General features: G+C 40.4%; 2 protein-coding genes across 2 annotated transcripts; both read right to left on the reverse strand.

Moving 5' to 3' along the window:
* Positions 1-488: 488 nt before the first annotated feature.
* Positions 489-15,055, reverse strand: LOC133532829 (zinc finger protein 729-like). The gene is made up of 9 exons (XM_061871681.1): positions 14,924-15,055; positions 14,070-14,221; positions 13,179-13,253; positions 12,411-12,540; positions 11,039-11,166; positions 9,265-9,370; positions 8,426-8,542; positions 6,270-8,108; positions 489-1,170 (listed from the first exon to the last, which is right to left on the reverse strand). The coding sequence occupies exons 1-9, from the start codon at positions 15,053-15,055 to the stop codon at positions 535-537; spliced, it is 3,315 nt and encodes a 1,104-aa protein (XP_061727665.1). The 3' UTR covers positions 489-534.
* Positions 15,056-15,236: 181 nt separating this feature from the next.
* LOC133532495 (uncharacterized) lies at positions 15,237-22,672 on the reverse strand. Its single transcript, XM_061871203.1, has 7 exons — positions 22,532-22,672; positions 22,140-22,254; positions 20,545-20,679; positions 19,383-19,558; positions 18,623-19,091; positions 15,859-15,989; positions 15,237-15,515 (listed from the first exon to the last, which is right to left on the reverse strand). The coding sequence occupies exons 2-7, from the start codon at positions 22,251-22,253 to the stop codon at positions 15,269-15,271; spliced, it is 1,272 nt and encodes a 423-aa protein (XP_061727187.1). The 5' UTR covers position 22,254; positions 22,532-22,672; the 3' UTR covers positions 15,237-15,268.
* Between the last annotated feature and the right edge of the window lie 7 nt (positions 22,673-22,679).

Here is a 22,679-nt window from a genome sequence, read left to right on the forward strand (position 1 = left end):
TGCAAGTATTTGGAGTGCACCGACCGCAACACTCGCAATAGATCAAAACATATTTAAACATAAAACACATTTATTACTAAACCAAAAGTAAGGTAGGCTGTATCAGGGACACAGCCGCAATCGTTAACGTGAAACGTGCCGTGGGAAGTTATTGCAATGGCCGAGCTCATCGTAGGGCCGAAGGCCCAAAGCGTCCGGGAAATTAGTGCTCAGATAGAACAAATATTAACACAAAAGGATCAAGACTGGGCAGTTACATGTAAGACACGACGCCGGAATAAGTTTGCCGGGTAACTTTTGTTGTCACTACTCTTATTTTTTTATTTTATTGGTATTCAGGACAACAACGCCGCCGAATGACCGTCTCAAGTGGAATCCCGCCATGGTATATGAAATGGGGTATACACTGTGTAGTACAGTGTAAAGGGCGCCGTGTGTGTAAAAGCGCGCTCCGCGAACTCACTGAAATTCAAATTCGATCTTCAAGTCTCACCATCACACTTTATTCCTTCCTTATTTCTTTTTTCTTTTTTTTTATTCCTCATCCTCGCATGCTATTCTATACATCTCCCCGTTTATCATCACAAACTGATGCCCATCATTCTCGATAACCTCCAAAGGCGCCGAATCATCAAGCTCCACAGAGTCTATTTCCATCTCTACTGTATCTACATCCTCTTTAAAACTTGAATTTTGATCAACTTCTACTTTTGGTACAACAATCTTCTCTACTTCTCCTGGTTTTATAACTTCAATATTCTCAATTTTGATTCCACTATCGGGATAACTGATCTGAGCGACCGCAGACTCCAATTCTGTCGGTTTCTTTTTCCTTCTATCCCGTTTTCGTCTTTTCTTCTTGCAAATCGCAGATTCTTCCGCATCAGGACTGAAGATGAAGTAATTTTCGTATTCTACAGGTTTAGATTTTTGCTCCAAATAGTCCATTAGTTCGATTTTAAGTTGTTCGACTACGCTCCTTTCTAACTCGTTGATGATGATTTTCATGTGGGCGTATACGAACATCTTTTCCTTGGATTTGATTAATTTGGTTTTGATGGGGGGGATGACCAAGTTGTGAACGGTTTCAGAGTGCTCTTTCAAGTTTTTCCAATAGGAGAACTCCACGCCGCAGAATTCGCATTTGAACAGTTTCGTTGGCTCGTGTACCTAGAAATAATTATTCAAAATCACATACACATTATACACATAAATCTTAAACAGGAGTATGAGTAGTATCGTATCCTTTTTCTTATGAATATGAGTATGTATGTGAATATATTTTCTTATGAATGTGAGTATATATTCAGTATGAGTAGTATCCTTTTTCTTTGCGTTGTCCCGGCATTTTGCCAGGGCTCATGGGAGCCTGGGGTCCGCGTGACAACTAATCCAAAAATTTGGCGTAGGCACTAGTTTTTACGGAAGCGATTGTCATCTGACTTTCCAACCCACAGAGTAAACTAGGCTTCATTGTGATTAGTAAGGTTTCCTCGCGATGTTTTCCGTCACCGAAAAGCGACTTGTTAATATCAAATAAGTTCCAAAAAACTCATTGGTACGAGCTGGGGTTTGAACCCGTCTCGGAATTGCAAGTCGCACGCTCTTACCGCTAGGCTACCAGCAGCGCTTCAGTATAAGTAGTGCGCGTATATTGCACTCGTAAATGGCTTTAAATAATAACGAGGGAGGTATTTATCCTACAATTTATTACCAAAACGTGAGGGGACTCCGTTCCAAAACTTCTTTATTTTATCGTAACTTAAACATTTCATCTTATGACATAATTTTACTAACAGAGACGTGGCTACTAGATGGAGTATTGGACACGGAGTTATTTGATGATCGATATGTCGTTTGGCGGCGAGATCGTGATCCGCTTGTAACTGGCCAAAATCGAGGAGGTGGCGTTATTATAGCTACTCGCAGGGAGCTGGCAGTCATTCCGCAACCTACCTATCAATCAACAGCCGAGGATCTATGGGTGACCTTGACTATTAAGGGCCATCAAAACACATCAATTAAACTGCACCTATGTGTTTTATACTTATGTAAACAAAATAATGGTAATACCTTCTCACAGCAATTATCTAATTTCCTCAACAGCCTAGGTGAAGCGGTATTACGTGGGTGTGATGACAAGTATTTAATAATAGGCGATTTTAATATGAGCAATATTATATGGACACATCAGCATTCTACTTTGATTCCCTCGAATTATAAAACTAACGATGAGTGTAGTTTAATTGATGAGTTAAACACGCTAAACTTAAATCAATATAACGATGTCCGTAACCAGTATGGTAAGTTATTAGACCTTGTCTTGTCCAATGATGTAGTACATGTTAGTGAGTGTTCGGACCCTTTAGTACCGATTGATCCATATCATAAAGCTATATTAGTTTCGATTCAATTTGCAAAAATAAGTAGTTTAAAACCCGCTCCTCGCATAAAATATTTTTACAATAAAGGTGACTATAGTTCCATTAACAACGAGTTGACCTTGATTAATTGGGAGGATGAATTCTCGCGACGCTCATTAGAGGAGTCGGTTAGCTTTTTTTATTCCACATTTAAAAAACTGCGATTTAAATATATCCCAAGTAAAATATGTCATACTGATAGTTTTCCTAAGTGGTATTCGCCCGCGCTAAAAAAAGCTATCAAAGAGAAATCTAAATATCTAAGAAAATTCCGTACATATGGTAATATATCAGATTTAATCTCTTTTAATTTTCAAAGGGACAGGGTCAAAAAACTTGAACAGTCATGTTTTGCAACATATGTTCGACGCCTCGAAAATAATATCGTTAGAGACCCGAAGCAGTTTTGGTCCTACATTAAGTCGCGTTCTAGCTCACATGGTGTACCGAGTTGTTTAAAGTATGACGAAAGATTAGTCAATACGGCCGCTGATATATGTGAGGCTTTCTCTAACTATTTCTATACAACATTTTCTGCGCCTAGTATTGATCAAGCGGTGCCGGTTGACTCTGTAGGTGGTTCTATCTCACATATAAGTAATATAGAAGTTAACTCAGATGCTCTTATAAAGTTACTGTTAAAATTGGATCCGTCCAAATCAGCTGGACCTGATGATATGCCGGCCCTCTTTCTGATTAATTGCGCGAATACAATTGTGATTCCAATATCTCTACTATTCAAGCGCTCATTTGCTGAATGTAACGTCCCTTCCATATGGAAATCAGCCTACATTACACCCGTTCATAAGAAAGGCCCAAAAACGGAAGTAACTAATTATAGGCCAATCTCAAAACTCTGTATACTTGCTAAAGTACTTGAAAAACTAGTTTATACTCAAGTATATGCGGCAATTAAGAATTATTTTAGTCCTTTCCAACATGGTTTCCTGCGATGTAAGTCTACCGTTTCAAATTTGATACTCCTTAATGATTATGTAACTAAAGTCATGTCTGAAGGTAGTCAAGTAGATGTAGTTTACACAGACTATAGTAAAGCGTTCGATAAAATTGACCATAAATTGCTAATCCTCAAGTTAAGTAATATGGGTATTCACGGTGATCTGTTGCGCTGGTTCACGTCTTATATTGACAATAGGTCGCAAGCTGTTGTCATTAACAACTATGTGTCTAGCTGGGTAACTGTTCCCAGTGGCGTTCCTCAAGGATCGTTGCTGGGGCCTTTGCTTTTCAATATATTTGTCAATGACATCAGTGATTGTTTCCACACTTCCAAATTGCTATGTTTCGCTGACGACATGAAAATTTTTACCAAAATTAATTCATTGGATGACTCTGCTCTTCTACAAGATGACCTTACACGTCTTGTTGCATATTGCCAGACCAATAAATTAGATCTAAATGTATCTAAATGCTTTACTTTGACCTTCACTAGACAACAAAGTTCAATTCCAACTTCATACAAGCTAAATGATCATGTGCTTAAATCTGTGTCATGTATGAAGGACCTGGGAGTCACCCATGATTCAAAGCTTTTATTTGATACTCATATAGATAATATAGTAACTGGTGCTACCAAGACTTTGGGATTCATAATGCGTAGTTCTTTACATTTTACCCAAATTAAAACTATAAAAGTTCTTTATTGTACATATGTCAGAAGTAAACTTGAATATGCGTCTCAAATTTGGAGCCCCAGTTATAATATTTACATTAACAGAATAGAACGTATACAGAAAAAGTTTGTAAAATACCTCTGCTTTAAAATGAAAACTCCTTATAATTCATCCAATTATGAGAATATTTGTAAAAAACATCACCTTATCCCACTACATAAACGTCGACAGATTGCAGATATTACTTATATACTTAATATTTTAAATGGTAACATTGATTGTCCTGAATTGCTCGCTAAGCTCTCCTTCAATACTCCATCTAGGTCTAAAAGATACTTCCCTCCCCTCTCAATTCCTTTTTCATCACGTAATTACAGAAAGAATAGCTTTCTACTACGAGCTGGTAAAAGTCTAAATGAACTAACGAAGGAGCGGGATATAGACGTTTTTAATAGCAACATCACAACTATAAGACGGATTCTAACAGACAAATTACTTGAGTGAGCGAGTCGTATGTGTTGGCATATTATTGTATCGATTAACGTATTAAGATTACTAATAAGTTTTGGTTTCTTTGTTCAGTATATAATATAATAAGTTTAGTATTAATATTTAAAAATATTAGTGGTAACACGTTGTAAAAAAAAAAAAAAAATCTAGTGCTAACCACCAATTATCTGTTAACCTGTTGCTACCGGTGGGAACCTATAATTGGCTCTTTGTTATCTATATATATAACTATTGTACAATTTATAGCTGTTGGTTCTCCGAACAATAAATAAATAAATAAATAAATAAATAAATAAATAAGTAGTATAGTATCCATTGTAGTATATTAATATGTATGTGTGAAGTATGTAGTACTATATTAATAATATATCTTATACCTTTAAACGAGCAATTCTTGTATATATATAAATATATATATTTCTGTGATCTCGGAAACGGCTCTAACGATTTCGCTGTAATTTGGTATATGGGGGTTTTTGGGGGTATACAATCTATCTAGATTAGTCTTATGTTTGGGAAAACGCGTGTTTTCAAGTTTTCATGCGTTTTTCTTCCGACGCAGAATATGGTCGCTAATTTCGTGTTGCCGGCCACTGTCCGTCTGGTCCAGCGGGTTAGGACGCGGACTGCTAAACGAGTGTTACGGGTTCGAATCTCGCCCGGTGACTAACTTTTGTTTTTTTATATGTCCAAGTTTATATATAATTTTTTAATTTTTATTGTTTTAGACAAGTTTAATTTAGTAAAAAAACGTAGTTAAGATTATCACCTATAGACCACCATATTACAATAAATAGTTATAAGTGTTATAACCGAGCAAAGCTCGGTCGCCCAGGTATCTTATACCTTTAAACGAGCAATTCTTGTATATTTCTGTGATCTCGGAAACGGCTCTAACGATTTCGCTGAAATTTGGTATATGGGGGTTTTTGGGGATATACAATCTATCTAGATTAGTCTTATGTTTGGGAAAACGCGTGTTTTCGAGTTTTCATGCGTTTTTCTTTCGACGCAGAATATGGTCGCTAATTTCGTGTTACCGGCCACTGTCCGTCTGGTCCAGCGGGTTAGGACGCGGACTGCTAAACGAGTGTTACGGGTTCGAATCTCGCCCGGTGACTAACTTTTGTTTTTTTATATGTCCAAGTTTATATATAATTTTTTAATTTTTATTGTTTTAGACAAGTTTAATTTAGTAAAAAAACGTAGTTAAGATTATCACCTATAGACCACCATATTACAATAAATAGTTATAAGTGTTATAACCGAGCAAAGCTCGGTCGCCCAGGTATCTTATACCTTTAAACGAGCAATTCTTGTATATTTCTGTGATCTCGGAAACGGCTCTAACGATTTCGCTGAAATTTGGTATATGGGGGTTTTTGGGGATATACAATCTATCTAGATTAGTCTTATGTTTGGGAAAACGCGTGTTTTCGAGTTTTCATGCGTTTTTCTTTCGACGCAGAATATGGTCGCTAATTTCGTGTTACCGGCCACTGTCCGTCTGGTCCAGCGGGTTAAGACGCGGACTGCTAAACGAGTGTTACGGGTTCGAATCTCGCCCGGTGACTACTAACTTTTTTTTTTATATGTTCAAGTTTATATATATATATTTTTATTATTGTTTTAGACAAGTTTAATTTGGTAAAAAACCTATGTAATAAGATAACGCGACGTGCTGCGCGGGCGTGGAGTATACCTTGAGTATGTGGTCCTTGCAGTCGCTGCGGTGCTTGAACCTGCGCGTGCAGAGCGCGCAGCGGAAGGGGCGGCGCGCGTGCTGCGCGAGCATGTGCGCGACGTGCTGCGCGGGCGTGGAGTATACCTTGAGTATGTGGTCCTTGCAGTCGCTGCGGTGCTTGAACCTGCGCGTGCAGAGCGCGCAGCGGAAGGGGCGGCGCGCGTGCTGCGCGAGCATGTGCGCGACGTGCTGCGCGGGCGTGGAGTATACCTTGAGTATGTGGTCCTTGCAGTCGCTGCGGTGCTTGAACCTGCGCGTGCAGAGCGCGCAGCGGAAGGGGCGGCGCGCGTGCTGCGCGAGCATGTGCGCGACGTGCTGCGCGGGCGTGGAGTATACCTTGAGTATGTGGTCCTTGCAGTCGCTGCGGTGCTTGAACCTGCGCGTGCAGAGCGCGCAGCGGAAGGGGCGGCGCGCGTGCTGCGCGAGCATGTGCGCGACGTGCTGCGCGGGCGTGGAGTATACCTTGAGTATGTGGTCCTTGCAGTCGCTGCGGTGCTTGAACCTGCGCGTGCAGAGCGCGCAGCGGAAGGGGCGGCGCGCGTGCTGCGCGAGCATGTGCGCGACGTGCTGCGCGGGCGTGGAGTATACCTTGAGTATGTGGTCCTTGCAGTCGCTGCGGTGCTTGAACCTGCGCGTGCAGAGCGCGCAGCGGAAGGGGCGGCGCGCGTGCTGCGCGAGCATGTGCGCGACGTGCTGCGCGGGCGTGGAGTATACCTTGAGTATGTGGTCCTTGCAGTCGCTGCGGTGCTTGAACCTGCGCGTGCAGAGCGCGCAGCGGAAGGGGCGGCGCGCGTGCTGCGCGAGCATGTGCGCGACGTGCTGCGCGGGCGTGGAGTATACCTTGAGTATGTGGTCCTTGCAGTCGCTGCGGTGCTTGAACCTGCGCGTGCAGAGCGCGCAGCGGAAGGGGCGGCGCGCGTGCTGCGCGAGCATGTGCGCGACGTGCTGCGCGGGCGTGGAGTATACCTTGAGTATGTGGTCCTTGCAGTCGCTGCGGTGCTTGAACCTCCGCGTGCAGAGCGCGCAGCGGAAGGGGCGGCGCGCGTGCTGCGCGAGCATGTGCGCGACGTGCTGCGCGGGCGTGGAGTATACCTTGAGTATGTGGTCCTTGCAGTCGCTGCGGTGCTTGAACCTGCGCGTGCAGAGCGCGCAGCGGAAGGGGCGGCGCGCGTGCTGCGCGAGCATGTGCGCGACGTGCTGCGCGGGCGTGGAGTATACCTTGAGTATGTGGTCCTTGCAGTCGCTGCGGTGCTTGAACCTGCGCGTGCAGAGCGCGCAGCGGAAGGGGCGGCGCGCGTGCTGCGCGAGCATGTGCGCGACGTGCTGCGCGGGCGTGGAGTATACCTTGAGTATGTGGTCCTTGCAGTCGCTGCGGTGCTTGAACCTGCGCGTGCAGAGCGCGCAGCGGAAGGGGCGGCGCGCGTGCTGCGCGAGCATGTGCGCGACGTGCTGCGCGGGCGTGGAGTATACCTTGAGTATGTGGTCCTTGCAGTCGCTGCGGTGCTTGAACCTGCGCGTGCAGAGCGCGCAGCGGAAGGGGCGGCGCGCGTGCTGCGCGAGCATGTGCGCGACGTGCTGCGCGGGCGTGGAGTATACCTTGAGTATGTGGTCCTTGCAGTCGCTGCGGTGCTTGAACCTGCGCGTGCAGAGCGCGCAGCGGAAGGGGCGGCGCGCGTGCTGCGCGAGCATGTGCGCGACGTGCTGCGCGGGCGTGGAGTGCGCCGCCGCGCACAGCCGGCACTGCAGCCCGGCGCCGGCGTGCGAGCGCAGGTGCGCTTCCAGAAGCGGCTTGAAAATCTGCTCACAAACAAATTAAGTGGATATTATGAATGCCATAAATGCTGTTGAAACATCGACATATATCTAAAGACGAGCCTTACGAACACTAAGAATGGTGCTAGTTCGAGCCAATCGGGCAGTCTAACGCAACTAGTTGCGACCAATCGCGCGCGTGATGCGAACTCATCAACCATTCGCGTTCTGGCTTTAAACTGCACGCTTGGCTGGAATTCGTGTGCGTGACACCGCTGTACTGGCCCCATTCTTATTGTCCGTAAGGCCCGTCCTTAGATATATGTCAATGTGTTGAAATAAATAACCATCGCAATACTGACCGATTTCCCGCAAATGTCGCAGATGCTGTTCTGAGTGAGGTAGCGGTACTGCAGCGTGGGGTGCTCCTGTGCGTAGTGCGTTTTGTAATGGATGACGTCGTGGAGCATTTCCGAACACTGGAAATAAGTGTCATTATCATTTCATGGAAGCAAGATAATCGGCTTCGAATGAAAATAGTAACCGCTTCTTTATAATTAAATATAAATATTTGGGGACAGTCTTACACAGATCGACCTAGCCCCAAACTAAGCTAAGCTTGTACTATGGGTACTAGGCGACGATATACATACGTATATAGATACTTACATACTTATATACATAGAATACTCATGACTCATGAACAAATGTCTGTGCTCATCACACAAATAAATGCCCTTACCGGGATTTAAACCTTGATCAGCTTCATAAGCAGTCACTACCCACTAGCGCAGACCGGTCGTCAAACTGCCCTTAGTTAGTTATGCTGGGCATTTTCCGCAAATCGACAACCATTGTGCCTATTTTGCGTGAAACGAGGTAGCGCTACTCTAGCCACCCCAGCTCCTCCACGAAGCCTAGCAGTGTCTTCAGGTTGCTAACTGCCTCCTTCCGTGTGCACGGAGTCCCTAGGTATTTGCTCCTGTATACCTGTTTGCAGTCTAGAGAATATGTTTCGCTGTTTCCTCTTCTTCCATGCACGCTCTGCACATGAAGCTGTCCGTTTTACCCATATGACGTAGATGGGTGATTAATGTGTTATGTCCTGTAATTAATCCTACTATTTTTCGTAGTGTCTGGGTGTTTACAGTAGTATTTTGGTGAGCTTGTGGTTCTGGCCCTTAAAGTTCATTGTACTTACATAGCAGCACTTGCGCGGGTATTTCCTTGCGTCTTTGCATATGATGAAGTGCGTCTCTAGTTCTTCTTCAGTTTCGTACATCTTCTTGCAGGGTATGCACGCGAACCTGAAAAGTATTGTAAGTTAAATTTCTGTAAAAAGGTTCGATGGGATAAGACAATATGTGCGTGAATCGCGCCGCGAATTCGCGGAGAACATATCGCGACGTTGACTTGCATTCGTTTTTTATTACGCGGTGTCTGATCAAACTTTTGAATACAGTTTAACTTGGTAGTTGGCAATATAACGCAAATTGCATGCCAGTTCTTGCTAGCCTACACATTTCTAGTGACTCCACACTCGCACAACTTCACGGCGATTTTGCAGTTTAGTTCGCGCCAAGATGGCGGCAAAGCACCAGCTGATCGAAATTTAACTGTGAGTTGGCTACGTCACCAGTGTTATTGTTATGTGCTGTAGCGGTTTTTTAGGGTTCCGTAGTCAACTAGGAACCCTTATAGTTTCGCCATGTCCGTCTGTCTGTCTGTCCGAGGCTTTGCTCCGTGGTCGTTAATGCTAGAAAGCTGAAATTCGGCATGGATATATAAATCAATAAAGCCGACAAAGTCGTACAATAAAATCTAAAAATTTATCAATCAATCAATCAATATCTTGGAAGTAGAGCTTAAGAAAGACATTCAATGAAGACTATAGCGGATATGATCAGTTTAGCTGTTTTTGAGTTATCGCAATAAGTTTCCCCTTCATAGTAAAAAGACGTACACCCACAGTTCATCCCTTGGTTAACAATCTACCATACTTTAAGCTCCAGTTTTGCTTATTGTGACGGAAGAGTAACTACGGAACCCTGCTCTGAGCATGGCCCGGTTTATTCTATTTTGTTTTGACGCCGTAGAGGGGCATACATTGTACGTAAAATTTGAGCTCCAGTACCTGTACTTGCCTACGCCCATATGTACCGCTCTAGACTGTGTTGATCTATGAATAGCACATTTGGACTTTACTTCAAAGTGATAGGGTTCAATTTTGTAAGACAGGTAACGCCACTTACTGGACCATATCCGCGCCCGCGTGGTTCATGTTGACGAGGTGCCGCTCTGGACTGGACTGCGTTGATCTATGATGCACGTTGCATTCAATTTGAGCTTTATTTCAAAGTGATACAGTTCAATTTTGTAAGACATGTAACGCCACTTACTGGATCATATCTGCGCCCGCGTGGTTCATGTTGACGAGGTGCCGCTCTGGACTGCGATGATCTATGAACTGCACGTTGCATTCATTTTGAACTTTATTTCAAAGTAATAAGGTTCAATTTTGTAAGACATGTAACGCCACTTACTGGACCATATCTGCGCCCGCGTGGTTCATGTTGACGAGGTGCCGCTCTGGACTGCGATGATCTATGTACTGCACGTTGCATTCATTTTGAACTTTATTTCAAAGTAATAAGGTTCAATTTTGTAAGACATGTAACGCCACTTACTGGACCATATCTGCGCCCGCGTGGTTCATGTTGACGAGGTGCCGCTCTGGACTGCGATGATCTATGTACTGCACGTTGCATTCATTTTGAACTTTATTTCAAAGTAATAAGGTTCAATTTTGTAAGACATGTAACGCCACTTACTGGACCATATCTGCGCCCGCGTGGTTCATGTTGACGAGGTGCCGCTCTGGACTGCGATGATCTATGTACTGCACGTTGCATTCATTTTGAACTTTATTTCAAAGTAATAAGGTTCAATTTTGTAAGACATGTAACGCCACTTACTGGATCATATCCGCGCCTGCGTGGTTCATATTGACGAGGTGCCACTCTAGACTGCGTTGATCTATGAACTGCACGTTGCATTCGCTGCATTTGTGGTTAGGATCGCCTATTAATGGATCGTTTATGCTCTGTAAAAAAGGCAATTAGACAAGTCCGTCTTAGCTGAGTTATTTAATTATTATTTATTGCATATACATCATCAAAAATGGCGGCCTTAATGCCCAGAGAGATTAACTAGATGCACTTTTATAAATTAGATGAAATTGAAGCCAAAACAAAAATACAGCGACAAGTGCCAGTATAAATGACGACCAGACAGGCCCAATGGGTAGTGACCCTACCTATGAAGCAGATGGTTCCGGGTTCAAATCCTGGTAAGGGCATTTATTTGTGTGATGAGCATGAATATTTGTTCCCGAGTCTTGGGTGTTTACTATGTATTTAAGTATTTATATATTATACACCGTGTTTTTATTGAATTGCGTTAACTCCGGGATTTCGGTAAGTACGTTTAAGGAAACTAAATGGCATAGTTAATTTTCAAAAAAAAAAAATTTTATTTGTTTTTTTTTTTATATTTTTTTTTATCGAAAGTAACTAAATGTTGCATATAGCGTTGTTGTAACACGGGCATTACATTTAACTCAACCAAACAATTGAAAACTGTGATATATCAATGTCATTTCGAACATCGATCGTCCGAGATAGTGCGTATGTTTAGTAGCAAATGTATGAACTCGCACTAAACACTAATCAATAAGTAAACAGGCCCTAAGGCAAGTGTACACGCTCGTAAGGGCATTATAATATAAAAATGTATGATTGATTATCTCCGAAATGGAGTTAATTAGAATATCGGTGTCTTTTAGAAAGTTACTTAATTTAAGCTCAGGAATGCACTCTCGAAATTAACGCATATCAAATAAAACACGGTGTTTATATCGTTGTCTAAGTACCCTCAACACAAGCCTTATCGAGCTTACTGTGGGACTTTGTCAATTTGTGTAATAACACGGATCCTTCTGTTTGACATAATTATTGATTCGTAATGTAATGATTGTCAGATTATCATTAGTCATAAATCTGAAACCGTTAACTTCTCAGAATTATCGTAAGGTTAGGTTAGGTTTGTTTTATGGGAATCAAGAAAAGTTAGGTGTCTCTGAGAAAAAGCAAATTATGACTAACGAAAATGCGGACAAACAAATACATTATGACTTAAAACTTTATAAGAATTCAATTTTAATGGCGGCACTCCAGTCTGTTGCTCTACAACTCAGTGCAATATTAGCTTGGCCTGATTGGCCCATATAAGACGTCTAAATGGCCGAGCCGTCGAGGCCGTATAAAACACGAGTCAGGCAGTACTCACGATATATTCGTGTTCTCGGAGCTGGTGCAGGTAGTAGATCTTCTCTGTCCTAGCTGCGTACCCGCACAGGTTGCAAGGGATATGTTTAGCATGCTTGGCCTTCATATGCGCATGTAACTTTACTGAGTTTCTGAAATAAATGGATTTTTTGATTAGTTGCTTGATATAATATAACAAAAATTAAAGTTAAATTTAGAAATACTGTTTATTTTACCTTTTTGTCCATTATCTAGAAATGACATCTCACCCCTCTAGCGATAAATTGTAATTATATGTCCTTATCCTTCTGTGCACATATGTATGTGTAGAGTTATAGTACAGATCTGAACTGCATGCTAATACTGTATTTTCCGCTATTGCCTGTAACTTGTTTTGTTAGCCTAATAAATAAAATACAAAAAAATCTCGTTGTGTACATTCCTGCACTACCAGCAAGTTTCTGTTTGACCCAATGGTTGACTAGTAGAGAATGCCTTAAGGCATTAAGTCCGCCATTTGTACAATTTTATATCGTGCAATAAAGTTTAAATAAATAAATAAATCTAAGTTTTATGATGCCCGGAAGTAAGTCGATTAATGAAGTTTTCTTAGCCCTTGCAACACTTGCTTTGGTCGTAGTTAAATTTTGGAATACTTCGCTTGCTCCGGTATCAATATTAGTAGCAGTAGTTAAACAAAACTTTGCCCCTTGTACAACAATAACTAATTTTATTGATAACCAATATAATTATGAGTAGGATTATGTGTTGTATGAAGCGAAGTACTCACTTAAATGCCTTCCCACATTCCTCGCACGGGTGCTTCTTCGCGTGAACTTGGTCGTTATGTTCGATGGCTTGTGCTCTGAAAACATTTTCATTTTGTTTAATATTTATTTTCATTTTGTTTTTGTTATGGGCGCTGGCGGCCTAGCGGTATGAGCGTGCGACTCGCAATCGGGAGGTCGCGGGATCAAACCCCGGCTCGTACCAATGAGTTTTTCGAAACTTACCTATATGTACGAATTATCATTTGATATTTATCAGTTGAGATTCAGTAAAGGAAAACATGGTGAGAAAACCGGACTGATCCCAAAAAGGTCTAGTGTACCCTCTGGGTTGGAAGGTCAGATGGCAGTCGCTTTCGTAAAAACTAGTACCTACATCAATCTCGGGATTAGTTGCCAAGTGGACCCCAGGCTCCCATGAACCGTAGCAAAATGCTGGGACAACGCGAGGAAGAAGATTGCGTTTTTGATATATTTGACAATTTGATTTGATTTTACAAGCTTTTATTTAGTTTCACCTTACCCATTGTCTGTCGGTCTGTAATAAAATCTTGCAAGTTAAATTTGATCCACTTCCCGGTTTCCGATTGAGCTGAAATTTTGCATGCATATGTAAGTCGGTTGAGAATGCAATATTATAGTACCATCAAGCTGATCTGATGATGGAGACAGGAGGTGGCCATATGAACTCTGTGATAAAACACCGCAACCTAATTGTGTTTGGGGTTTTTAGAATTAGATCGATGAGTATTAGTCGCCTGTCTAAAAAAATACAGTCAGTGATAAAAGCTTGTAACAAAAATGAAAGTCTTGCCAAAAACTTATTTTTAAATAAGATATCGAGCTGACATTTTAGTATTTAGGACAAAAAAAACAATACTTTGCCTACTTACCGCGTTGTGAACACCTCCTTGCACAATTTGCAAGTATACATGTACCGATGTTGCAGCACCATGTGTTTATACAATTTGTCACGAAACCTGAACCCAGCGCTGCAAATGTCGCAAGAGAAATTGAACTTTTCACCCGGCTTCGCTTCTCTTGACTGAAAATGTAATAAATATTACATATACACACTCGTCGAGACCCCGAGACAGGCCGAGAACGAGTGTGTACATACTGCTCCCTTCTGGTCTCGCCTCGCCCGTCAACGATTGGATCGGAGAAGCGAGACGCGAAGGGATGTAACGTATCACCCTAGGGATTATATCCTCTAGGAAACTACGTTATCAAAATGTATTTTATTAATAAAAAAAAAAAAACAATTTTATAGGGTCATACATGTTTTACATGTACTTTGCACGTATACGTACAACGTTACAGGGAGCAGTACGTACACACTCGTTCTTGGGGTGTCTCGACGAGTGTGTACAACCGTAACTTATTATTGTACGGCATTTTGGATTCCAAAATCGTTAGAGTTAGAGCAAGCTAAGTTGGCGGCGTTATAATTCTATAGAAGTATGACGTTTTAAATAACACTTGCACAGCCTGAGCTATCAAAATCGCTGTCAACTTAGCTTGGTATAACTCTATCATGTTTTCAATCTGTACCCCCTGAAAACCTCGAAAACGAGTACCATGACAACACACTTCACGTTCACATTTAATACCTCTAGTCCTCCCCTGCTGTGCTCAGGCCTCGACCGCAGCAGCAGGACATCGCTCATCATCTGCTGCGACAGCACGGTTATGGTGAGGTTGGCCAGAGTTTGCCGCCGCTCCTTACTTTCCATTTCATACATACCTCCAGTCTACCCTTGCTGTGCTCGGGCCTCGACCGCAGCAGCAGGACATCGCTCATCATCTGCTGCGACAGCACGGTTATGGTGAGGTTGGCCAGAGTTTGCCGCAGCTCCTTACTTTCCATTTCATACATACCTCCAGTCTACCCTTGCTGTGCTCGGGCCTCGACCGCAGCAGCAGGACATCGCTCATCATCTGCTGCGACAGCACGGTTATGGTGAGGTTGGCCAGAGTTTGCCGCAGCTCCTTACTTTCCATTTCATACATACCTCCAGTCTACCCTTGCTGTGCTCGGGCCTCGACCGCAGCAGCAGGACATCGCTCATCATCTGCTGCGACAGCACGGTTATGGTGAGGTTGGCCAGAGTTTGCCGCAGCTCCTTACTTTCCATTTCATACATACCTCCAGTCTACCCTTGCTGTGCTCGGGCCTCGACCGCAGCAGCAGGACATCGCTCATCATCTGCTGCGACAGCGCGGTTATGGTGAAGTTGGCCAGAGTTTGCCGCAGTGCCTTCTTACGTTCCATCGAGTTTACCAACTGTTGGGTTTCTCTAGCGTGCTTGGATTTATTGTGGATTACTGCGTCTTTTCTGCAAATAATAATATCAGACCTTAGTTGCCTGATAATTATATTTGCTTAATTTGAACTAGGACAGAACGTTCCTCAAATCGGCTAGTGGCAGCGGTTACTCGGAGTCCCTAAACGTCAAATAGATATGAAAGCAAGACCTCTGATTAAAATACACAAAAAAATTCAGGACTCTTCTCAATATTGTGAACTTAGCAGTTTAAAATGTCATACACAAATTAAATTATCTTCATCAAATATTCCACTTTACCAAATGCTTTCCAAGAGTAGATGCTTTGTATTCAAAACACACCCTCAAAGATTCGAAAACCTTCCAAATTTAAAGTGAATTAAAAGTAACTTACTGAGTATAGACCCTGGCGCGACAGATCTTACAACTGTATTCGTACAAATGACAATTGGCCACATGTATATTGAGGTCCTCTACTGTAGGAAACTTGTTTTTGCACACCTTACAATCATGTTGGAATTTTCTCTGAAAACAAAGTTATGACTCAGTTTTATTTACATGATTTTAGCACAGAAAAAGTAATGTTAAGTCGCGTAAAAAGTGCCAATATTACACACCTAGGGCAGTAAAATAATACATGTAATTATCGACAAACATGTGATCTGAGGCTTTCTTATTTACTGGCCGTTTGTGTACAATTTTTCTGTTTATAGGATCCGGTAAGCAGCCGGTTCGGACACGGATATTAACTTAAACTACGTCCAAAAGAGAGGTATGGGCAGTGTGACTTTGTCTGGTAGGGTACAGCCAGGATGTCATTCCAGATCTAGAGCAGAGCCCAACTGGTGAAGTACCTCCACCTTACAGAATACCGCAGCCAAATAACACTAGACCCTACTCATAGTGTTGTGTTCCTACCGGTGAGTAAGGTTGCCAGAGCTCAACAAGGGTGCGGAGTGTTAGGGTCGGCAACGCGCATGTAACACCTCAGGAGTTGCAGGCGTCTACAGGCTACAGAGACTACTTACAAGCGGGCCGTTTGCTTGCTTGCCACCAACGTAGTATTAAAAAAGGTTACTTTGTTAAGCGCAGCGACCAGAAAGTTGACACTTTTCAGCTGGAGTGCAGTAAAAAATATTTTGTGGTAGATTGTATCTAGGCTAACTTCGCACCAACAAAGTGTGGCAACAGCACCAACCACACCATTTTTTACATTTGCTTGTATGAAATGCTATCTGTTGTCTAAGGGAGTTGCTGCCACCATATTTAATGTTGATCAGTTCATCCCCAAGGAAAGAAGGCGAAGAAGACTTGAGCGAAATCAAGCACGAACCTTAAGCCCGATCCAGATGGCGGCGCATTGTGGACGCCCTCTGCCCTAGTGTTGGTAGGAACTAGAGTCTTTTGAGTCTGAATTTGAAGAACTCGACTCGTTTTTAAGAAACTCGGCGCTTAAAAAACTTCCAAGGCTTTTAAGACCCGAGTTAAGTCATTTATTGAGTCTTTTTTAAGAGAGCCCAAAAGGACTCGAGCCTCCGAATAAAGACTCCGTCAACAATTGGCTACTTGACAGTTTTTTGTAAATAATGTCAAACGATCTTGATTTTCCTGAGGGTCAAATGTCTATATGGTACTCATGGCATTTAAGCAACACACAGGTCAGAAATTAGAGTTAAAGTCTGACGCTCGCATTCGAAGATTGAAACGCCTCTAACAAAATGATAACATGATGTGACGTCACATTATATAAGTCTGTCCGTATAGAAGATCAAGGAAATTGCCATTTTGACCCTGAAAATTGGCTACTTGACAGTTTTTTGTAAATAATGTCAAACGATCTTGATTTTCCTGAGGGTCAAATGTCTATATGGTACTCATGGCATTTAAGCAACACACAGGTCAGAAATTAGAGTTAAAGTCTGACGCTCGCATTCGAAGATTGAAACGCCTCTAACAAAATGATAACATGATGTGACGTCACATTATATAAGTCTGTCCGTATAGAAGATCAAGGAAATTGCCATTTTGACCCTGAAATATTGCGTTTATGTGTATAGTTGTCGTACAATTTATTTTTCAATAAAATGTATGGAATCGAATGGTACCATTTTTTTTCTATATTTCTATGATGCCTTCAAAATCCGTAAATTATGGCCAACATTACGATAAACTGTTTTGTTACAACAAATTTCTTATCTGTGATAATGTAGTTATTGCTTCATAACTACATCAAAATCGATTTGGTTATTATGCATTCAAATTTGGAACATCTCTAAAAAAACCAATTCGATTTGACCTCTATACTAATATCAGTCGAGATGCCTTTTTGTTCGAATTGAAATGTCTATTGCATACAAGTTTGACATATCTCGCATGTTAGTTTGTATCAAATGGTACGGAAATAGGCCCTCGACTCTAGTTTGTCTCTGAATTTAAAAAAAATACATGCGTGAAAAAAGATTTAATTTACCGCCATTTGACGTACAGTTTATATTTTAATTAGTTTTAAGTATAAAATGAATATGTTTTGTTGTTTTTAAGGTAACTATAGCAAAAGTTTCGTGTTAAATAAGCGATAAAAATATTTCGATGACGCCACCATATATCCGCGAGTTCCGCCATGCCCCAACGGAGGCTATAATTTGGGTTAGTGAATATTTCATAGAAAGTTTATAATGTGTGTAGATAAAATAGTGTATGTGACTGTACATAATTAGACATTAAAACACTCGTGTGATCTTTTTAAGAAACTCACTTCGCTCGTTTCTTAAACTCACACTCGTGTATTTTAATGCCTTTTATTATGTGGCAGTCACATAAACTACTATTGCGTTATTGTATATTATATTATTTGTGTGCTATAACTAACTTAATACTTAACGACAAAGCATTTCAAAATTGTGCAAACAAAAAAAATTTGAATTCTCTGAAAAGGACTCAAATCCCTACAAAAGACTCGAGTCTCTAACAAGTTCAAAATAACTCGAGTTTAGACTTAATATGTGAGTCTGAAAAACTGAGTCGAGTTTCAAAGCAGAGGACTCAAAGGACTCGAGTCTTAACCAACACTACTCTGCCCCATCTAGGCGACATAGGACATTAAGTCAAGTTCATTGTGCGTATAGTGGGACACACCCTTAAATTCTTAAAGTACTTACTTTGTTATGGTACTCCACATGTTTCATCAGTTCGTTCATTGTTTTATGGATGGTCAAGCACATAGCACACTTATACGGGGCTCGGCAAAATGGATGAAGGCGTTTCCTTATTTCCATCTTCTCTCTCTGTTCCTCTAAATTCAAAACTTTCAAATCAAATATCAGCATCGTTTTCGCAACAGTGTTATCTGCAAACGCTTTGGCCAGTTTTAAATCGTCAACTTGTTTTTTAGGCTCTGGTAGTGGTGGTTCTTCGAAGTTGTCATTGTCATCGCTCTGGTCATCAGGTTCCGTTTTAAGATCTTTGAAAATGTCATTCATGTCAATGTTAGCTGTGTCGAGGGCGGGTTCTAGGTAATCGTTGGTTGGTATATCTTCAACATCGTTATTGGTTGCATCATCTTCTGGTTCATTATTTTCTTCTGGTATTTCAGTATCTATTTCAGGTTTGATGTCAATAATATGTTTACTGTGTGGAGAAATACATCAGTTAGTTGAGATTTAATGATATTTAGTTTTTACATACTAAACGAAATTCGTGGATCTAAGGTTGTACCTTGAGGTACACCCCATTCAATAAAGTATATAAATCTCAAAATTTGTTGACAAACAGCTACAATATTATTTTTAGAAACACGTGTGTCCAGAATTTCAAGTAATAACAAGAAACAGAAGCTTGCATAACTGCAAACAAGTAAAAGTTATGTCATTAAGAAATCAAATGCATCTTGAAAATCAGAAATTCGAAAAAGCAACTAACCTGTGACATCTTGTATATTGAGCAGGATCCAAGTTATATTTCTGTAAGGAGTCATCTTCTTGGCCTACCTCATTGGCTATTAGGTAGCAAGGGTTGTGGTGCGGCTCCCAGAAATTTAGGGATGATTCCAAGTTGGTTTTCTTTCGGTTAACTGTGACTATGTCACTGTAGGATACCTAAAGTCGTAAAATACAATCAAATACCAACATATTGTAATAACAAAAATACTTAAATTATTTGTTTGCTTTTATCCTACTTTTATCAAAAACTGTTTTTTTTTTGTCTTCCATATATCCATACCAAGAACTTAAGCAGAACGCTATCAAGACTATACTATAAGTAACCTTAAAAAAAAGAGCAATGGTTAGGTACTGGTAAAGGCAGACTCATGAACTTATCATCCCTCAGAATAAACGAATTCAAATCCTTTATGATCCTCAGGCCCACCATACAAAATATTCTAATTTTTGATCAACCCTGCTGTATAGGAAATTTGGATGAATTATGAATATTATGATTGATTGAGAAAGCCATGAATCAAATAAATATTTATTTGGTTTATAAGGGAAAATGCATAACGTCTGGTGTGCAGCTATTTTAGATTTTTAACTAGTATGTATGTATGTATGTATATACTTTATTGTACATAGAAATAAAAACACGAAAAACACAGTTACAGAGTAAATTAAATACAACAAAGGCGACCTTATCCCTGTATGGGATCTCTTCCAGTTAACCTTTGAGGAAATTAGTAAAACAGAAGTAACGGTGAATGAATGACAAACACAAACAAAAGTGTACAATCACTGAAATTAATGAAATGCACGTTTTGAATACACATTGATACAAATATACATAGATAAAAAAATAACCATAAAATAATGCAAACATATATATATAAATAAAAATAAATAAATATTCAATATATAATATAAATAAATATGAATTCGAACCAGAAAAGTAATACCTAGTAGTTATAGTAATACCTCTGTATGTAAACATTTTCAGGACTAATTATTAATCCTTTATTCATTTGTAGTCTTAAATTACAAGTAGAATATAAAACACTAGCAAAAAATATATAAACACATTATAAAACCCTAAATTAGGACAAATTTATTATTTTAAAAAAGAGGGTATGTTTTCTGCATACATGACTGACCTGTTTTCTAACATTCAAGATCTCCTTGAGGACAAAGTACGCGCGGCGGCTCTTCCTCCTAAAGGCTAAACTTTTCCTGATGTGGTGCCGGCACTCTACACAGAAGTAAACTGGGTAGCCATCACCTTCGGCAATCTGTAATTTAACAAAAACCTGAAATGTTTTTGTTAAAGAAGAACTAATGTTCTTCTTTCCATACATTGGGGTTTTTGGTCCACCATACATGGGAATTTCATTTCATTTCATTTATTTATTTATTGCTATCAATCAGCACTAACAGCTAAAGCTTACGTGCTAATTGGCATTATATACTTATGGCATTATTGATAAACGCGTTACTGGCCTAAATTAGCTATGAATTGTATGTATATACTTTATTGTACAGAGAAATAAAAACACGAAAAACACAGTTACAGAGTAAATTAAATAAAACAAAGGCGAACTTATCCCTGTATGGGATCTCTTCCAGTTAACCTTTGAGGAAATGAATAAAACAGAAGTAACGGTGAATGAATGACAAACACAAACAAAAGTGTACAAATTGTTTGTCTTTATCTGTCATTTTGACTTAAGTGTTTGTAAGAAAGGGTTAAAACATAATTTAACTAAATCAGGCCCGTAAAGTTTTATTAATAAGGGGGTTGTCTAACATGCGTTAATCACTTTATAGAGAAAAAATAATAATAATTGGAAAGAGGAAGGAAGCTATTCAATGCAATAAATAAAATTAAATAATATTGGATTCAATTAATAAATTATATGTATGATACTGAATATAGAGTTAGGAATAATAACAATGGAATGTTTTATACAAGCCAAATAGGTAAAAACTGTAAAAACAGATACTATATTAAAAATTTTAAGCACATTTGGAACTTACTACCTATTTTAGTTCATAGTTTCATAATTATTTTACAATAAACAAAGTTATAAACTTGTCTACTTCTTCAGTCAGTGTCTCTCAATACTGTTAAAGACCAGGTGCCTCCATAGGGTTCTGTTATAAATACACTAAATCATTCCCATGCCAAAAACCCTATGCACATCACCCAAAGCTCCAAGAATGCTTGTTATTTTTAAATCATTTTCAAATATAAAAAGAGTGTTAGTGTTCTCTAGCAATAAGGCATATTACTTTGAAGGTTGCGAGTTTGATTCCCGGCTTGGGTAGTCCCAATAAGGACTAGTTTCCTCTCTAGGTTGGAAGAACATATCCTGTTGTTGGCATCGCTTTTATAATAACTAGTACTTGTTCCAAAGGCTCCCCAAGAATACTAAGACAAGGCTAGGAAGATGATGATCTCATTAACCCCATCCCATTTGACGACCGGTCTGGCCTAGTGGGGCCTCGGCCGAGTCAGCGCGCGCGTTATCCTCGCCCGAGCGCGCCGCCTCGGCCCAGGCGTGTCTACACTGGCCGTTTTGTGCGCGAGGAAATTGCCTCGCACGTATACTCACTCAATGAGGACCCGACTATTAACATACAGGTGTCACTCCACTCATACAATAAAAGCTTTGTTCATTCCATTTGTGCCAGCTTTCATGAATCGACCTGTACTTTGGGACATAATTTTGTTAACAATTTGTGTTCATACCTGGAGACCTGTGATAGCGGTGTATTGCCTCTTGGAGGCATCTCCAATTTTCTCTAACTTGCCTTTCACCGTCAGGCAGCTCCGACATGCTTTCACATCCCATATCCTTGACATCCTGAAAAAAAACTAGTTTAAAGCTAGATCTGATCTAGTTTTAAGCTAGCAACTATAATACGTATCATAATTTTTTTGTAAAATTGTGGTTGAAAACTAAATACTTACTGAGAAAATTTTTAGAATTTATTTGATGCAAAATAATTAAAACATTTTATTTTCGTCACTTACTCTTCAAGCAAATAAAATTATTTTCAATGGATGCGGCTGAACCGATTGTAAACTGAATTATCCAAATAATACCAAAAGGCCAAAGAATAATAAGGAACACGACGTACCTTTCCCTTATCACTTTAACAATATAGCTCCTTAATTAAATCATACAATAAACTACTACATTTTGAATATATTCAAGCGGCAAATCAAAATAATAACCACAGAATATTCAAGCATAAGAGAAATCGAATCGTGAACAAAATCCGCTCA

Source organism: Cydia pomonella, chromosome 27 (genome assembly GCF_033807575.1).
Source record: "Cydia pomonella isolate Wapato2018A chromosome 27, ilCydPomo1, whole genome shotgun sequence".
NCBI lineage: Eukaryota > Metazoa > Arthropoda > Insecta > Lepidoptera > Tortricidae > Cydia > Cydia pomonella.

What these genes read in the sequence shown, in the direction of transcription:
- LOC133532495 (XM_061871203.1), bottom strand. Translation starts at nt 22,253, where the DNA reads ATGTCAAGGATATGGGATGTGAAAGCATGTCGGAGCTGCCTGACGGTG. An exon ending in CAATATACAAGATGTCACAG is followed by an intron (nt 19,092 to 19,382) that starts GTTAGTTGCTTT and finishes TTCTCCACACAG; the next exon opens with TAAACATATTATTGACATCA. An exon ending in ATGTGGAGTACCATAACAAA is followed by an intron (nt 15,990 to 18,622) that starts GTAAGTACTTTA and finishes CTTTGTTTTCAG; the next exon opens with AGAAAATTCCAACATGATTG.
- LOC133532829 (XM_061871681.1), bottom strand. Translation starts at nt 15,055, where the DNA reads ATGTATGAAATGGAAAGTAAGGAGCTGCGGCAAACTCTGGCCAACCTC. An exon ending in AAGGAGGTGTTCACAACGCG is followed by an intron (nt 13,254 to 14,069) that starts GTAAGTAGGCAA and finishes AAATGTTTTCAG; the next exon opens with AGCACAAGCCATCGAACATA. An exon ending in ACCCGCGCAAGTGCTGCTAT is followed by an intron (nt 8,543 to 9,264) that starts GTAAGTACAATG and finishes ACTTATTTCCAG; the next exon opens with TGTTCGGAAATGCTCCACGA.